Source organism: Ruditapes philippinarum, unplaced genomic scaffold (assembly GCF_026571515.1).
Source record: "Ruditapes philippinarum isolate M1 unplaced genomic scaffold, ASM2657151v2 ctg6418_1_1_1_1, whole genome shotgun sequence".
NCBI lineage: Eukaryota > Metazoa > Mollusca > Bivalvia > Venerida > Veneridae > Ruditapes > Ruditapes philippinarum.
The window spans coordinates 29,688-49,696 of record NW_026856728.1 but is presented as its reverse complement, the minus strand read 5'-3'; the positions used below and the strand labels follow the sequence as shown (position 1 = coordinate 49,696).

The following is a 20,009-nucleotide window of genomic DNA, read 5'->3' as shown; positions in this document are numbered from 1 at the left end:
TTTTTCTTAAAAGAATAACTCATGAAAAATGTCAAACATGCTATATGTATTATATAGGGAATATTATGCAAGTGTGCTATTCTAATGGTTGTATCACTAAATATGAACATGTACAGTTGTATTCTAAAGAGCTTGCAATTATTTATTTCTATAACATACTGTTGGTAGTAAAAATCTTAACAAAACTTAAGGAAATTTTTTTTCCTGATGATACAGATTCCTGACATAAAAATCTAAGCAATACAAAGTGTGCAATACGGAAAAGTTTATCTAGATGTTTTCATTCATATTGACCAGAAAACCTGTATCTATGCATGATTTATCATGAACTGAATTACAAAAATATCTTCAAATTCTGACATCACATCATGACATCACATATGGCATAATACATAACATCAGTCAGGCACAGTGTTAAATAAATTATCACTTCAAGACAAATAGGTCTGAATAGTTTCTATTACCTCTCGTTCTAAGGACATGTGTAAAATCACTAATCTAGAGTGGGCTTACTTTTCATACAGCTCTTAATGCAAATAAAATATTTTGAAATAAATTGCTAAGACATTTAGACTTTTGTACAGATAATAAATATGAGCATTGCAATTCTAAATTGTGAAAAATCAATGAGAAACATATTCAAAATTGGGGGTTGGGGGGTGGGGGTAGGATGCTGTGGTGGTAGACCAACCAACTCCTAATAAATAATTTAAGGTATTGAATCCAGTCTAATTAAACTTTCACAGTCTACAATGGTGCAATCACTGTTTACCTCACTAACTAGCAGTCTTTTAACATGAATGATAGCTTACGCTCACGTTTCAGTCCGGTACTGATTAGAACCCCTCCCCCTATCCTCAAATGTAAAACACCCCACATAGTACTTGAGTTAGCTTGCTATAGTACCCTGAAACATCTAATTAGACTTCAAAGTGATGTTTAAAAGTCAAATGAGGTTCATACTTGCACACATTCACTTTCTAAACACAATAAAATAAAGTCAAATAAAGATATAAGTGCTTGACACTTGGGCCCCTGATCATTATATTTCATTAAACACTCTAAATCTTATACATATGTATTTCCTATGAAAATCATTTACCCTTACATACCCAGTATATGCTTTCTTAAAATATAATTTCATGATAAACTAGGTAACAGTACAAAACAAAACAGATTTTAAAATGTCTATTTCAACACAGATCTATATGTAAAAGACATGTTTGTTTACAACAAATCTTACTCTCAATTACTTGCATTTAAACATAATTATGATCTTTTTTTAGATATCTGAAAGGATAACATCATCATTGGTGAAACTTATAATATCTGATAATGATCTGTTTCAGACAAAGTCATGTGACCTCATAAGACACAGTCACATGACATCTTACTATCCAATCATATAACAAGAAAATTATATAACATATATTCAGTAATTGCTTGACAGACAAAATTAAATGCTCTTTTCACTATGACAAATTATGTAATATTTTTCCCAGGCAATCATTTAACAGGCAAAAATCACATGATCTTTTTCTGTCCAATGGTGTGACAGAAATTATACGACATATTTTCGTCCAATCACATCCTGACATTTATTCATTATATAATTAAATGGCAGTCATATCACTATTCACTAACCAATTTAATAAGACAAATACCAAATGTTATTTTGTTATCCAATAATATGACAGACAAAAGTCACATGTCTTTATATTATCCAATCATAATCATATAATCACATGGAATAGGAAAGTCCCAAGGATAACCCAGTGACTTAGATAGTTCAGAGAAGACCATTTGCTTAATGTATGTTCCATACTGTAGCCCTGAAATAAACAAGAGCATCTATATATTTGTGCACAAGACCAAAACAGCATTTTTGCTTTAATAGCCAATCAACTATTCAACAAAACCTTATGATGAAGTAGTCACTAGTATAGAGTTGGCAGTCTGATCTCACTGCATGTTGGAGCGAAACTAGTAGCCAATTCCTGTGTTATTATTACTACTACGCAGTGTTTTCAAGAAGCTCAAATTGAGACTGGAATTAATTTTGATGAAAAACTAACAAAAATTATTGTGAGGGGTACAGTTTTGTTAAATGTACGAATGAAGTGACTTAGCTTTCATCAAGGACGTTTTCGTGAGTTACATATAGACATATAAGCAAAAATAAAACTGTTCAATAAAATTTCTTTAAACTTGGCATGTTGTTAGAATATGATAACAAAAACATTTTAAATGAGAAAAAATTTGGGGTCAAGAAATTATATTGAACAGTTTTAATTTTGCCTATATGTCTATATGAAAACTCTGGATAAAAGAAATTACAATCTACAGAAATGGCCTATTATTTGTCTTACTCTTACTGTATTACTCTTTTAGTCATGGGGTAGATTTTAGTGATTAAACTAGTATCTTCTGTCATAGTCACCAGAACTTCAAATATCTATAATTATTTTCAATTACAAATACATATTTCTTTTGTTTTATTTATTTTCAAGTAATATTTTACTCTTCTTGAGCCATGCCACTTTAAAACTAATTAAAATAGGACAAAAATTACTTACAGATTCTTCACTAGAGCTGTGATCAAACATAAGGCCAAGATAGGCAAGATGAAATACAGCAACACTGCCAAATAACAGGTTAGCTGTTATCACATATGGATGACTCTATAAAGAACAAGATGAGTTCATAAATCACAAATGATGTATGTTAATGCTGTATGTTGTCACATATAAATGACTCTATAAAGAACAAGATCAGTTAATAAATCACAAATGCTGTATGTTATCACATATGGATGACTCTATAAGGAACAAGATCAGTTCATAAATCACAAATGCTGTATGTTATTACATATGGATGACTCTATAAGGAACAAGATCAGTTCATAAATCACAAATGCTGTATGTTATCACATATGGATAACTCTATGAGGAACAAGATGAGTTCATAAATCACAAATGCTGTATGTTATCACATATGGATGACTCTTTCAACAACAAGATCAGTTCATAAATCACAAATGCTGTATGTTATTACATATGGATGACTCTATAAGGAACAAGATCAGTTCATAAATCACAAATGCTGTATGTTATCACATATGGATAACTCTATAAGGAACAAGATGAGTTCATAAATCACAAATGCTGTATGTTATCACATATGGATGACTCTTTCAACAACAAGATCAGTTCATAAATCACAAATGCTGTATGTTATCACATATGGATGACTCTATTAACAACAAGATCAGTTCATTAATCAAAACTGCTGTATGTTATCACATATGGATGACTCTATTAACAACAAGATCAGTTCATTAATCAAAACTGCTGTATGTTATCACATATGGATGACTCTATTAACAACAAGATCAGTTAATAAATGATCACAAATGCTGTATGTTATCACAAATGGATGACTATAAATAACAAGATCAGTTCATGAATTACAAATGCTGTAGTCCAAATTTTTTTATTTTACCCTTAACCAACTGAATTTGTGTAATTGATTTTACCTGCTATAAAACTTGAAATAGCCCATTTGAGTATTAATAGGCAAATCAAAAATTAAGCTACCAACTGGATAGAACCTTGTCAGACTGCACGGATGTGCAGGCTAGCTTGGCTCAATACTGGTGGCAAAGGCTTATAACGTTCAATTATGCAAGGTTACGAGTTTATTATAGTTTAAGTTATGTCGGAACTTCTTTAATTTGCATACAAACTTGACCTAAACAGTCAAGGTCATTTAGAGGTCAAGGCCATATCAAAATATTTCAAAATTAAAAGTCTAGGCCAGATAAGTTTTCTGAGAGAAAACCCTTTTAGCATATACAAGTAGAACAAAGATGGTATGGCCAACATTAAATTTGTTCCAATAGACATACAGAATGACTGACCAAACTTAACAATTTTTATAATAATATACTTATAGATGAAATATTGATGAAATAAAATGCGTATTTTTATTTTCCTTATTTTCACTGTAAAAATTCATTTTTCATTGCAATGAAACATATTTTCTGTATTTTCACTGGTGTCTTGCCAGACTACTTTTTTCTAAATTCTACATAAAAGTTAACGGAAATTAATAACCTGAAAATTCAAGTTTTTTCTATAAATATAGGATATATTTTCCTCTTGTGGTATGAAAATTATCATATCATGAAGTATTTATTTTCATACCACTCCAAGAAAATAAATCCTGTATTTAGAGAAAAGAATTGAATATCTTAAATATACAATGATCTGTGATTTACTGAATGATGTTAGGACATGTAAATAGCAACAGTATACATCAATTATACATAGCAGACGTGAAAATAGTGCTAAGGTTAAAGCTAATTTTGTTTTGATTGATTAGCCACAAATTCCAAGTGACACAAAATAACAGAAACTATATTACAATATTACCTCCCTTGATAAAGTAATCTATACAATCAATGCATCGCTGTATGGAAAATTTTCACTGACATGAATTCCAGGATAAAACCTAAGCATGTATTTATGAGCTTTAGCAGTAAAAGAATTAAGCTGTATAATTATGGAGAAATTTATTTCCTATGATAGCAGAATTATGATTTTTTTAAAATTCTGCTTACACTCATAAAATACAATATTTTCAAATACCATAATCTATCATATATGAAATACCAACTATAGGTACGAACAATTCACAGTCCATGGCATGTTCCATTTTTTTTAAACATTTTAGTGACAAATTTCTCACATAATTTATATATCTTAATCAGTCAAAAACAATTTATACATATTTTACTAAATCTAAAAATCATTTCAATCAAGCATAATAATATATGAGCATTACTTACATATTTATAAGCATGTCCACAGCCTTCTTTACATCTTCTAGCTTTTATACAGGCATCAAATATAACTGACAATTTATTTCTAAAAACTGAAAAGCAGAATAACATGCATATGAATTAATTGTATACTTGCATGGAATTAAATGAAGCTGAGGATTTATCATCATGGTGTAATATCAAATTAAAGGCCCATTATGCCCCAGAAATAGTTATATTTTTATTTCTCAAAAATTTTACAATAAGATTTACTATCTGTTACTTCTGTTGCTTTTTGATAATGAATACAGTTATTGCAAGTAATATTTTGTATGGAAGTCGAAATACTACATTGTTTACATTTTGCTACTTTAATGACAAATTGTTTCACATTTAATGCTACATTCCTCAGGTAACAAGCATCTAACATAGTCTTATACCATAATTTAAATATTATCAAATTCATGTTTGCCCTTTCTAAAAAAAAGTAAAAATTTAATCGTTTCTGAAGTTTAATGTGCATGCCAGAAATGTATTTATAGGACATGGATGCCCCTACAGTCTACTATATTGTCAATCTGTGGATTAACAGCTGGATGGCTGGACAAGAGAAAATCTGCATGACCCCTTCTAATTAACGGTTACATAAAAGAGGACTTGAAATTGTCACAAAACCAATTTTTCTGCAAATTTTACATATGTAAAGAAACAAAATAAACAACAGCAAAAGGGTCATTATTTTGCCAAAACTTAGTAATATTATGTGACAAAATCTCGTCCACTGGGCACTTTATAACAATTATGACAGTATAAGCAAAGTTGAAACCCCTTGAGAAATGCAGTAGGATTTAGGGAATAACTTCATGTAAAGGCCAAAGACATTGTACATACAAATTGTCATCAAGCAAACTATTTGAAAAAGTTGTCTTCTACCATATTGTTATCGAAAAATATGTCCTAGAGCTGCATTAAATAAATAAGATATAATTATAATATTTTATTATTTTTTTACAATTTTTCTATGTCAAACATGGTACAGTGATTTGTTGTTTACAGTTTCTTTTGTTTTTCAATTGTTGTCCTCTACAAATTTTTCTATGTCAAGAATGAGGGGAAAAAGTAAAATACTTTTTTTCATTATTTTTCCATGTAAGAATATGCATAACATCAAAAATGTACACATAAAATGTTATTTTCCAATTCAATTGCATGTGGAAAGCAACAATAACAAAAGTAACATACCATATTCTACATAGGTATAAACACCCAGTGATAATAATACAGCTGCTAGTTGAAAATTTAAACCCTGAAATAAATAATTATATAACCATGGCAACACAATATTTTTTGAAAAAAGAAAATAAAATAAAAAAACAATCAACTTGCAAAAAGAGCAGAATCTTTTTCCTTGCTTAAAATATGTAGGGTCTATCAAAACTTTATTTTCTTTAATTGAAATGATTAATCAAATTTTTATAATTTTCTGAAAATGCTATCAAGAATTACAACATGCAAATACTTTCCAACCAAAAAAATAAAAATAAATTCATGAACTCAGAAATTAAGTTAATTCCTAATTTGACATGTATAGTATTTCAATAAAACAATAAAAAACTTTTAACTTACATGTAAAAGAGCACTTGCTACATATGTAAGAAATATTGCTGCAAAATTTCCAAGAGGACGAGCTGATTTGAAAACATCTGCAAAGAAAAAGGATTACCAATTTCAGAACTTTACATGACAACAGACAAATGAGCTCAAGCTTTCATTTGTTACTTTGTTTTGTTGGTTTTAAGTCAAATCAACACTGTAAAGGTCATATGGCAAGTTTACAGCTATACTGGTGGGCAAAAACCTCATGTGCACCTTTCATGTATTATTTTCAGGCACAAGCAGTCATCTGAGTAGAACCACCAGCTTTTGGTAATCTAGTAGAACCACCAGCTTTCGGTAAGCTAGTTTGATAGCTTCCTCACACGAAAGTATCTAGAATTCCTAACGGGATTCTAACCTACAGAGGTTAAGGTGATTTGAAGTCAGCAACCTTAACCACTCCACCATGTAGGTCAAAGCTTTCACACAAAGATTAAAAAAATATGTTTAAACTAAAGGGTAAATTAAATCAAGCAAATGAAAACTACCGGTATATCATTCTGAATTGAAGAAAGAAAGAAACAATATAAAGATGCTTACAATTTTTAAGCCAAGTATGCATTGGGATGTTCCAATTTGTTACCACCTCCACTAATGATCTAGGTACTTCTATATGATAAGGTTTGCTAACTCTTAGGTCCCTGAAAGTTTAATATTATACATCATTGTCAGGTATTCAATATGGACAAAATATTATAAAATATCAATCTAGGTCAAGATTTTCTTTTAAATCTACATTTTCAAATATGTTAATAGCATAGCATAGTAAAATGTCATTCTGGCACTGATTTTAATCATACTGGAAATTTGAACAAAAAAAATTGATTAACGATTCCCTTTTAATATGAGAAAGATATTTCATCAGAGACAAAACTTTCTTCCAGTTACAGGCCAATTGCAACAGATTCTACAAATGTAACCAGTGCAAACCAAGATCAGGCAGCACAAACATCCATGCCATCTGATCATGGTCTGCACTGTTCGCTATTCAGCCAGTACATATGTATATTGAAACTTTCCCTAAAAATTATGAATGGTATTGTCCAGATTAAACTAGAACTATCACTAAACGTGATTAATACCCCCGCAAGACTGCTTCGGAAATGAGGATGTTACTAGTAACAGAATACCTTGTAAAACAATTGAAATACAGTTATGGTTGTGGGCAATTAAAGATAGTTGTGGTTCTTGTATGTTGCATTTCCTTTCAATGTGGTTGGCCATTGATGAAGTTTTATTGAATTACATGAATAAGTCCAAAAAGACAAGGAAAGGAACAAAGGGCAATAACTTTATAAATACTGAAGATGGAGTTATGGTTATTGTACACTGCACTTCCTCTCATTGCACTTGACCATTGTATGAAGTTGTATTGAATTCCAACTACAAGTTTTCAAGTTATGCACAGGACAAAAAAGTAACAAAGGGCAATAACTTTAATTAGTCCAAATAGAGTTATTGTTCTTGTGCACTGCACTTCATCTCACTGCCCTTGACCATTGTATAAAGTTTCATTGAATTCAAACCATTAATTTTCAAGTTATGCACTGGACAATAAATAGTAACAAAGGGCAAAAACTTTTAAATGAGTCCAGAAAGAGTTATGATTTCTGTACACTGTGCTTCCTCTCAATATACTTGACCATTGTATGAAATAGTATTGAATTCCAACTCGTAGTTTTCAAGTTATGCTCTGGACAAGAAAAAAGCAATGGAAAAGTAACAAAGGGCAATAACTCTGTAATTACTCTGGACAGAGTTATAGTTCTTGTGCACTGCACTTCCTCTTAGTGTGCTTGAACATTGTATGAAGTTTTTTGGAATTCCAACCAGTATGTTTTAAGTTATGCTCTGGACAAGGAAAAGTATCAAAGGGCAATAACTCTGTAATTTGACAAAATGGTAATATGGTTATTGTGCACTGCACTTCCTCTTAATGTACTTGACAATTGTATGAAGTTGTATTGAATTCCAACCAGTAGTTTTCAAGTAATGGTCTGGACAAGGAAAAGTAACAAAGAGCAATAACTCTGTAATTAGTCAAGATGGAGTTATGGTTCTTGTGCACTGCACTTCCTCTAACTGTGCTTGACCATTGTATGAAATGGTAGTCAGACTATTCTCTCCCTTACCAGTTCCTCCCCTGACGTTTCCTCCCTGACAGTTCTCTCCCTATTTTGGGGGAGAACCGTCTGCATATTTGCAAATAAGCAGACAGTTCCTCCCCATTCTTATTTTTATTATTACAGTATTAATTTTAGATGATAAATAAATTGATAATTGTTATAAATTAGAAGAAAAAAAAAGATTTTATTGAAGTGTTTAGATGTTAAATAAATCATTATTCATTAATGGGTAAGTTTATTATAGAATGATATAAATTAGAGATTAAAATACTTTAATGAAGTATTTAGATGTTTAATAAATTGGTAACTTTATTATCAATTGATATAAAGTAAATAAGAAAAACTTTTTTTAGCATATTAGTTAATTATTCTGATTTTTTAAATTAGATGTAATGTGTTTTGCCATTGAAAATAATTAATGAATAATTTACTTGATTAGGATAATCATAAGATATTATTATTATTATTTTAATAAATAAATATGAAATTTATAAGCAAAAAATGATTAATGAATTTTAATTGTTAAATTTCATACTTTTGTATAACATGTATAATGAAAAAAGGAGTTCAATACACACATGCGTTAAGTTTGCTGTCAGTGATAATTGAGGTGTTTATTCATTCATTACTCAAGAATCAAGGTGTTGATTAGATTAAAATAGCTGTGAAAAGGTATTGAGGTATTGATGAGTAACAAGCTAGACCTTAACATAATTACAGGACTGGTGTCCAATCATTGTCCAATAATATATATCTCTCACAATGAAGGTGTTGATAGGATTAAAATACCGAAAAAAAGTGTAAAATTTACAATCACTTTTCAGCTGATAAACACAAAACATAAAATGCAGTTAATATGAAACACATTCTTTTAATAATCTTCATTAAGAAATATTATTAGATTACAGTAAGTCAAAACTAAATTGATAACTTATAAAAAAAAATGGGGGAGAACTGTCTGCATATTTCAAATTTGGGAGAGAACCGTCAGGGGAGGAAACGGTTGGGGAGAGAACCGTCAGGGGGAGGAACTGGAAAGGGAGAGAATAGTCTGTCATTCGTATGAAATAGTATTGAATTCCAACCATTTGTCTTCAAGTTATGCTCTGGACAAAAAAGGCAATGGAAAAGTAACAAAGGGCAATAACTCTGTAATTACTTTAGAAAGAGTTATGGTTCTTGTGCACTGCACATTCTCTCAATGTGCTTGACCATTGTATGAAGTTATATTGAATTCTAACCATTAGTCTTCAAGTTATGGTCCGGACAAAAGAAAGCAATGGAAAAGTAACAAAGGGCAATAACTCTGTACTTAATTATAGATAGAGTTATGGTTCTTGTGCACTGCACTTCCCCTTATTGTGCTTGACAATTGTATGAAGTTGTTTTGAATTCCAACCAGTAGTTTTCAAGTTATGCGCTGAACAAGGAAAACCAACAAAGGGCAATAACTCTGTAATTAGTCAAAATTGAGTTTTTGTGCACTGCACTTCCTCTCAATGTGCTATACCATTGCATGAAATTGTATTGAAGTCCAACTATTGGTCTTTAAGTTATGCTCCGGACAAAAGAAAGCAATGGAAAAGTAACAAAGGGCAATACCTCTGTAATTACTTCAGATAAAGTAATGGTTCTTGTGCACTGCACTTCCCCTTATTGTGCTTGACAATTGAATGAAGTTGTTTTGAATTCCAACCAATAGTTTTAAAGTTATGCTCCGGACAAGGAAAAGTAACAAAGGGCAATTACTCTGTAATTAGTCAAGATGGAGTTATGGTTCTTGTGCACTGCACTACCTCTCAATGTGCTTGACCATTGTATGAAGTTATATTGACTTCCAACCATTAGTTTTCAAGTTATGCTCTGGACAAGGAAAATGCAACGGACCGCTGGACCGACCAACCACCAGGTGACTCCTATATACCCACCTAAACTTCGTTTTTGGGGGTATAAAGATGGACAATTCTATTTAAGATATTTAGTGTAGTAGGGCTAAATTGATTTAAATAAGGAAAAACAATTTGAATCTGTAACCTACCATCTAACATCATCATTAAGGTGTGTTGCACCAAGACCACATAGTATAACTGTAACCTCAGATAAAAAGCTGACAAAATAATGACTAAACCTAAATGACTGGGCATCTCTATATGCAACAATCCATCTGAAATTATAAATTTACAAAATTAACACTTCACTACTTGAAATATGCAACCCTTACTTCTGCTACCTCTCAATTTGTCCAATAAACTGATCACATATTTGTGAATCAGAACTTTTCAAGAATTGAAACTGAAACAGTCTATTAGGGTTTTAATGATATTTCTGAGTTCAGTTAAAACTCAAATCTACAAACAATGCCAATAAATGCAAGGTGTTCTGTATCACATGATATTTCAAAGCCTAACATTGTTGAAGAATGAAAATATCATCTTGTTACATGCCATTCTTGTAATGACATCATCCTTTGACTTCACATAGCATTGATGATGTCATAATATTTCTTTATGAATGGAGTATGATATAAAATATCATTCAATAACTAATTTACATAGCCAATAAAAGATGGCTTGGTGGATGATAACACTATATACATGTATATATAATAATTAAATTGAATTGAATGCTGGCATGGCAATGTAATTCTTTAAGATATTAAATTCTTTAGCTCTGGAAATAAATATAGAACTCCTGAAATTTGCTTTTTGTTACCTATTCATATTTATTTTTAACATTTCAAGGATAATTAATTTTTTTTATGTTTAACATTATTTACAATAATAAAGTCTTTTGATTTATATATGATGATAAATAATGAGTTAACTTACTTAAAGTTTGTATCCAGTATAAGCCAGTGTACAAGGCAAGTAGAGCACACAACACATAACAGGGCACATATCAAACTAAACAGTACTTTTAAAACCCAAAATACTTTCTGAAAGACAAATATAAATAAGATAACACAATATTACTTTATACCAAGGCCAATCTTAAACACATCTTATATATATATTTATATATTAATTCATTAATAAATGCTTTGGTACTACTGATTTTCATTGGATAATTATGATTTTATTATTTTATATTATCTATAATTATACAGAGCTGCTATTGATTTATTAAATTTTAATAGAGAATTTTCTATTTTCAAATCTATGTGCAGTAAAATTAGTTATAAAGATTTTTATATATAAACTGGATATACGACTATGTTTATTATAAAACCCTTGAACAGGTATTCAGGTCATATAAGCTTACAACTGTTAAAACTTGACCATATTGTCTTTCAAAAACCTTTCTATACTAATAAAGTACTAAACTTATTTTCAAATATCGGTGTTCCTATACAAGTATATGTATAAATTTTAACTTAACTTTAGGTTAAGGTAAAGTTTATACATAGGATAGTAATTTAGAGGTCAAATACACTATAAATATTTACCATTGGTCTTTTATGCTGAGACAGTATATGTTTATATTCAGAAAAGCTGATCCACGGCCCAAATATAACTGTTCCTACACAGAAATTGTAGCCGAAAAAAGCAAATACACTCGGGAACTCGATCATCGCACCTGTACTGAGATCAAACGCAAGCCCTATTATCTTCATAGATAAAATAATCTGTGCCCCTGACAAAAAAAATTATATAACTTAATGTTGCTTGTTTTTCATGTAATATCCTTCATAGTGCCATAGCGTAATAAAACAATCTTGAAGATAGAACCTTTCAGCTTCCATAAATTCCATATCTATGCTTTATATTTAGGTATGGCCCCCAAACTTGAAACATACACATGGCATTAAAGCAGGATGTCATGTGATAAAAGTCAAGGACAAATTTTGGACAAAGCTATTTCCATTTGAACAAGCATTTGATAGTATTGCGGGCAATACAGTAGTCCCCTACCGGTCCCTCAAAAAGTTCTTTAATTGTCATACACTCCTGTGTATTGCCATTTATAATGAATTTGAGGATGAAGTCTGTATTTGAAAATATCAACCACAAAACATAATAAATAAGTTTGTCTATATCACAGTAATGTGTTAAGTTTCCATGCTTAGTAAGGAAATTATGTTTATACAACCTTGTCATATTATTACGATGTGGGATTTTAAAGTAAATCCTATAAGGAATGAAGAAGTTGGAGTGAAAATACCAGTTTCTCGAAAAAAATCTAAGTTCAAGGGGGACATAATTCTGGAAATAGTCTTGCTAGAGTATTTAACCTTCTCAAAAATGTCGAGTGATAATAAGAAACATATATATGAAGTTTGAAGTAGATACATTAAGAAATAAAGAAGTTATTTAAAAAAGACAACATTTTTTCCCCTAAAAAATCTAAGTTCAAGGGAGGTAATACTGATATTTTTTGTGCTAGAGTTATAAACCTTGTCACATATGATGTGGTTGATGACCAGAAACTTATATTTAAAGTTTGAAGTAAACACCTTAAGAAATAAAGAACATATAGTGAAAAAGCTGAAAAATTTAAATCAGAAATCTTGAAATTCAGGCTATTTGTTGCCATAGCAACCAGAATTTTCAACATAGGAAGAAAAAAAAAAGATGTGCATAATCTCCAGACTGCCATCTACCCACATTTCAAGTTTCATAAAAATATTTTCAGTACTTTTTGAGTTATCACTGGATCCAGTTTATGTGTTAAATTTGCCATATTTTCAGACTATTTGTTGCCATAGCAACCAGAATTTTCAACATAGGAAGAAAAAAAAAAGACGTGCATAATCTCCATACTGCCATCTATCCATATATCAAGTTTCATAAAAATATTTTCAGTACTTTTTGCGTTATCGCGGGATCCAGTTTTGTGGACGGACTGACGGACTGACAGACAGACGGACAGACAGACAGAGGGTAAACCTAAAGTCCCCTCCGGTTAAACCGGTAGGGGACTAAAAAGCATTAATATCCACAGAAATTACATAGAACATGTCAAAATATGCAGATATGGCTCTTACTCTATTAGTTCAATATGGTGATAAAAATAGGAAATGCTTTTGTTTCCAATTTTGAAGTAACATGGAAAGTGGCATTCTTAATATTTCAAAAAACTTCTTTATACACCTGAAGGCATGCAACTTAAGATAAATAAAGAATCAATTTAATATTTTAATACAGAGTTTATAATTATTCTGCCTTACCTCTAATACTGTGCCAGACAGTTTTGTCCATAAGAAATTCACTGAAAATAAAAAAAAACTGAATTTATTTAAAGAAAAATATGGAACAATGTATCACACTGAATTATTTAGAATCTGTCCTCTAACACAAAAATTATTGAGATGTTTCTACTAGGGGAAAGTTATAGCAGACTTATTTCACAGAACCAACAAAAGCTGGATCCAAATTATGATCCAAATTAAGAAGTGATTTTGTAAAATAGCGAAAAGTTACCCACCAGATGTATTATTTAAAAGTTAAGCTCTGGGCATTGAAGTTTCTGTGTAGATAATTTTTTAATACAAATTTCTTATATAAGTCAATGAAACATCAGACACCAGGATGGGGATAGCATAATCGATGTATGTATTGTAAGAGGTCTTCTTAGCATTGCAACATTTGAAATATATAAAGTCTCACATCAGAGGATTTCTAAATATGTTTTCCGGTACATTTTAACTGTTGGACAAATTACTTTTGAGCTAGATATTCTGTTCTGTACCAACAGTGAGTGTAAGATTCTAATAGTTCAACACAATATATTAACAGATACTGGCAAGCATTTATAACCAAACATAGTTAAGCAACAAGGTAATCTATGATATACCACTTACCAGGCAACAAGGTAAACTATGTTACAGCACTTACCAGACAACAAGATAAACTATGATATACCACTTACCAGGCAACAAGGTAAACTATGTTACAGCACTTACCAGACAACAAGATAAACTATGATATACCACTTACCAGGCAACAAGGTAAACTATGATACAGCACTTACCAGACAACAAGATAAACTATGATATACCACTTACCAGACAACAAGGTAAACTATGTTACAGCACTTACCAGACAACAAGATAAACTATGATATACCACTTACCAGACAACAAGGTAAACTATGTTACAGCACTTACCAGGCAACAAGATAAACTATGATATACCACTTACCAGGCAACAAGATAAACTATGATTAAACCACTTACCAGGCAACAAGATAAACTATGATATAACACTTACCAGGCAACATGATAAACTATGATATACCACTTACCAGGCAACAAGATAAACTATGATATACCACTTACCAGGCAACATGATAAACTATGATATACCACTTACCAGACAACAAGATAAACTTTGATATACCACTTACCAGACAACAAGATAAACTATGATATACCACTTACCCGGCAACAAGATACGATATAACACTTACCAGGCAACAAGATAAACTATGATTAAACCACTTACCAGGCAACAAGATAAACTATGATATACCACTTACCAGGCAACAAGATAAACTATGATTAAACCACTTACCAGGCAACAAGATAAACTATGATAAATACTGAGAGTGAGAGGCCACAATAATCTCGGTTCCTCCAGTTTGTTATCACCAGTACAGCAAAGGCCAGTATACTACACAGTAAGAGATAGAAAAGGTTCCGCTGGAAAAACATGTGCAGGGCAAGAAGTCCAAACATCAAACTTGACAGGTGAATAAGCCATGGTGGAATATCTTGGTCATCAGATCCTGTATGAGGAGAGAAGATCATTATGTAGTTATCTTACAGCAAATACATGTTAACTCCTTTTAAAATTAAATAGGAATTAACTCATTATTGCGCTACAATGATGATCATTTTCATTATCTTGTATGAGCAATAATAAGTCATACTAGTTTATTTTCACAAAAATGTACATTTTTATTATAAGAAAAGATAACCTTGGAGTATCTATCATAAGAAAACATCTTAAAACCACTGTGAAAAAATGCTATTTATAAATACAGTAACTTTTTATAACAGGTGTTTTTAACTAAACCTTCCCTAGTCTCTATCCAAATACATTACATGTGTATATCCTTAAAATAAGATAAAAATATATTTTTGTATATATATATAAGCTGATTAAAACCTTTCTGATGCTGAAATAACATTTTTTCTTCATTTATTTAAATGTATGAGACAATTTACGTAAATCACCAGTTTACTTTGCTTATTCCTATAGCTTATCAATTATACTTACTGAAAAAGGTTTTTAAGTTAAGACAATTGAGCTGAATATTGTAAAAATTAGAAACTTTTTATATATAACAAACCTGATTTAGAGAAGGAGCAGATCAGTTTAAAAACAAAACAAAGTAGAAATAGAGGGAGGAGATTCTCTACAGTCTGGAAAAATGTTGGTGATAAACAATTTTCCCATAATTCCTTTACTGTTACACGTGACAGTGCCTCTGGTGCCTCCTGGCCATATGCTGAAAATTAAAATGAATGTATGTGTATTATAAATGAGCCGTGTCATGACAAAACCAACAAAATGCGTTTGCGACCAGCATGGATCCAGACCAGCCTGCACATCCGCGCAGTCTGATCAGGATCCATGCTGTTCCCTTACAAACCTTATTACAAGTAGAGAAACTGATAGCGAACAGCATGGATCCTGATCAGACTGCGCGGAGGCTCAAATATCAATGAATTACACTATACATGTATGCAAACCTAATAATGCAAACGTAGCTAGAATAAAATGTATATTGCAAAAAAAATATCATCTGACGGCCACAATACAGTAAAATATCAAAATTCTATATTTTGTAGCATATAAACATTCCAATATGGCATAGGCTCTGAGTGTATATTTGTAAACAAGTGAAGTTTGTCTCTGAACTTTGACAGTCAGCATAATATAATGAATACATTCTTAATGCTTCACTACTTTTGAAATGTATTTTCATAACTTTAAACTGAAACCAAATACTCACAGACTTCTTAAGCTTAATAAATAAACTAACTTTTCAGATTTCATGTGACTTGTCAATTACAAAGCTAATTTGATTAATTCTACAGAAAAATTCAAGTAAACAAGTGGCACAGCTAGAATTAATAATACATATGCAAAAGTATATTTTGCACTTTATAATTTCCAAAATTTTTAACTTAAAGGCACTTTTTCTTAAAATCAAAGAGCCTATACCAATTGACTTGTGATCTACATGGGGTGTAAATATTATACAAAAGACTGGTCTTGTTAGTACTTACATTCATAACTTTTTAATATTTCATTATTCTTTATGGGACTAAATGTATAGCCCACTCATTACAATAAGTTAGTAACACATACTTAGAATGTTTCTTGGGAAAAAAATCAGTATTTTAGTAGCACAGTGAATCCTCAAGTTTTAATAATCAGAAATTCTAATGATGTTTCACTTTATCCCACGCAGATCAGAAAAAGTCATGTGGTAAAGGCACTGTGAAAATGGGCAAAAATAAGGCCTGCATTCAGAAAAGTATTTACATCATCCATGTACCTTTCAGAAGCTCTTCAATCTCTGGACTCACTTCATCTCCGTCAAGATAAGCTCTCAATAAATCTTCATCAATATCTCCCAAATCTCCAATATCAGACAAACCATCTCCGTAATACATGTCTTCCTCCATGACTCCACGGTGACTTCTGTTCACAAGATATTACACAACAGTGAGTAACTAAGCCATTGCCTCTGAAAGAAACAAAAACAATTTATATAGAGGATATTTGTTTAGTTCAGTGTAAGATCGGACTATATTTCACCGAGTGAGCACCAAAAGGTATATTTCACGAGTGGCGCAGCCACGAGTGAAATATGAACTTTTAGTGGTCACAAGGAGAAATATATTTCGATCTTACACTAAACTAAACAAATTTTCTTTTTATTATATGCAAAGAAACGTTTTAAAAAGACATTAAACCTTATACTGAATGAAAGGCGCGCCAAATAATAATACAATGTGACGTCATTTACGACGTCACGTCATTAAGTTGGTTCCCAGTACTGTGCACGCTGGTATTTCACTGAAACAACGTAAGGGGCTTAAATTCAAAACAGTGAAATTATCAAATTGATAATTTCACTGTTTAAAACAGTGAAATTACCAGTTTTATATCAATGATATTGCTATAAACCACCGAAAAGCATGTAATAAATATTATTTAACAATTTCTTTACTATCATACCCCATTGTCTACCAATGGCTTTACATCAAACATACACAAAATTTATGAAAATATAGTGAGGAATCTAATATGCATTCACATTCACAAAATAGTTGTTGTTGATTTTGATAATATTAGATTATTTTTAGATTATTGTAAGATTGTTATTCATCTGCTATTTCAAGAGGTATCATAAAACAAAATTTTTAAATTAGTAATTTTCGGCAAAATTTATTGTTGCTGTTGTAACTTTTTTTAAAGACAAGTCACAGGTCATTGATATTTTTAGCTTTTTGAAATTTTATTTGATCATGAGGACTGGCAGTAACGAAATATATCTCAGACCACAATCATGATTTTATTCAGCCAGGACCGTGTACCGACGGACTTCTGCACTATTATTAATTGCACCCTATAAACAACCTGTTAATCCATTATCACATGCGCTGATTGACAACCGCTGTGTTTATTGATTAATCAGTCTGAATCTACAAGCTCTATATGAAATTGTAAACCACTGAACAATAAGGATCGGAAAAATCAAGCAACATGGTGAATTTTATGGCACAGCGGAGAGATTGAGTTGGAGATTAAAGCACAGTTGGAGAGCGGTGCTTAAAGAGCCTAGCACCTAGGGAAAGGCCTGTTCAAGTGATGGATTTGAAAACTTTCGCCAGAACTACAGCAAAACTATGGGTAATAAGTTTGCCTGCTCTTCATTGGAGGCGTATTTGGTTCCCAGTTCTATTATATTTTGAATATGCCAGGAATCAGTATCAGCAGATAACCTGAACTATTATTTATCAAAGCATGCCAGGAATCAGATTGTCTCATTATGGTTCCAATTCAAATTAACCTTTGGGTCCCCTTGCCAATTACAGTTAATCCAATTGCAAAGATTCACCATTTTATGTTTTCCCGAAAAGAAACTCATACCGCGTTCATGATCGTTTGATGAATATGAATTTATCATTATGTACGTACAATTTTAACTGATTCAATTATATACAGTCAAACTTTGTTGGCTCAAACTCAAAGGGCCTGTGCAAATTTGTTTGAGAGATTGGTAGTTCGAGCCAACAGAGGTTGAACATTTATTACGTAGTACAGTAACATAGGCATACAGGTTTTCCAACTTAAATTGGTCGAATGATAAATACGTTAATATCATTGTTTGTTAGTACATTTGTTCTTAGAATATGTCATTTCCTTAAAATATAAAGAAATATTATCCCAGTGTTTTCAAGTAAGTATTAACGTATTTCCTTTTCCTTGCAAATTCCTAAAAAATCACAGAAATCAGAATGGAATACACCCATAAACACTTTCAATATGATCTACTTAATAAACCGAGGTGTATCGAGTGGAAAAAATACGAGTTGCTTCCCTTATCTTCGAGTAAAATCAATATCGCTTATGCTAAACAATACAAAATAAGCTGTTTTTAAACCGCTAGTTTGTTGGGATTAAATGTCCGATTTTAAAATGTATTACACCAATAGAAAGCTTTGGATCTTAGCTTCATCACAGTATAAAATTCAACACATCTTTGGACTTCAAAGTATTTAAATTAACTGTTGAACCTACCATATGTCAGACCATTTTACATGCGATTTATACAGTGAGATACGCAACCCGTTATCTTTACTCGAAATACTACTGATAAGAATAGCCTGTCGTCTGCTAGTTCTGAAAGTGTTAATCGGTGTATTATAAATACCGAAATTGGATTTTAAGTGAATTCATATTGTTGAGTTAAAGTTCGTTAAAGTTTACAGTTCAAGTTATTTGTAATCATAAAATGTGTGGAAAAAAAAAAAAACAATCGCCGATATTTTCATGGTCATAATATGTAGTGAAATGTGTTTGAGCTCTAATTTCTCTCATAGTGCTCGCTTTGAGGCTTTGCCTTATTCATATTGACAACTTTAATCTGAAATGATCAATAAAAATTAAAATAAAGTTTTACACTAAAACAAACAACTAATTGACCGAAAATTAGTTTTGTCCGAATTAAATGCAACTTAAACCACGCCCTAATGTTCAGTACGCAACTATATGCAATGTTTTTAATGCATGCAACCGACAAAACTATGTATAAGAATGTCGCGTTATTCACCAAACTTACGTATATTGCTTTCCATATCTAAAAAGGACAAAATGGGTTTTAATTGTTGTTGTTGTTTACGCCATTTAATTTCTTGGAAAATATCCAAACAATTCCGAAGCCAC

At 31.2% G+C, this 20,009-nt stretch overlaps 1 protein-coding gene across 1 annotated transcript; it reads right to left on the bottom strand.

Annotated features, from left to right (window-relative positions):
- LOC132747490 (protein-serine O-palmitoleoyltransferase porcupine-like) lies at positions 1 to 20,009 on the bottom strand. Its single transcript, XM_060736888.1, has 14 exons — positions 19,906 to 20,009; positions 17,113 to 17,304; positions 15,898 to 16,056; positions 15,117 to 15,330; positions 13,772 to 13,812; positions 12,050 to 12,237; positions 11,433 to 11,539; positions 10,643 to 10,768; positions 7,019 to 7,119; positions 6,449 to 6,525; positions 6,065 to 6,128; positions 4,850 to 4,935; positions 2,577 to 2,681; positions 1 to 1,832 (listed from the first exon to the last, which is right to left on the bottom strand). The coding sequence occupies exons 2-14, from the start codon at positions 17,240 to 17,242 to the stop codon at positions 1,734 to 1,736; spliced, it is 1,497 nt and encodes a 498-aa protein (XP_060592871.1). The 5' UTR covers positions 17,243 to 17,304; positions 19,906 to 20,009; the 3' UTR covers positions 1 to 1,733.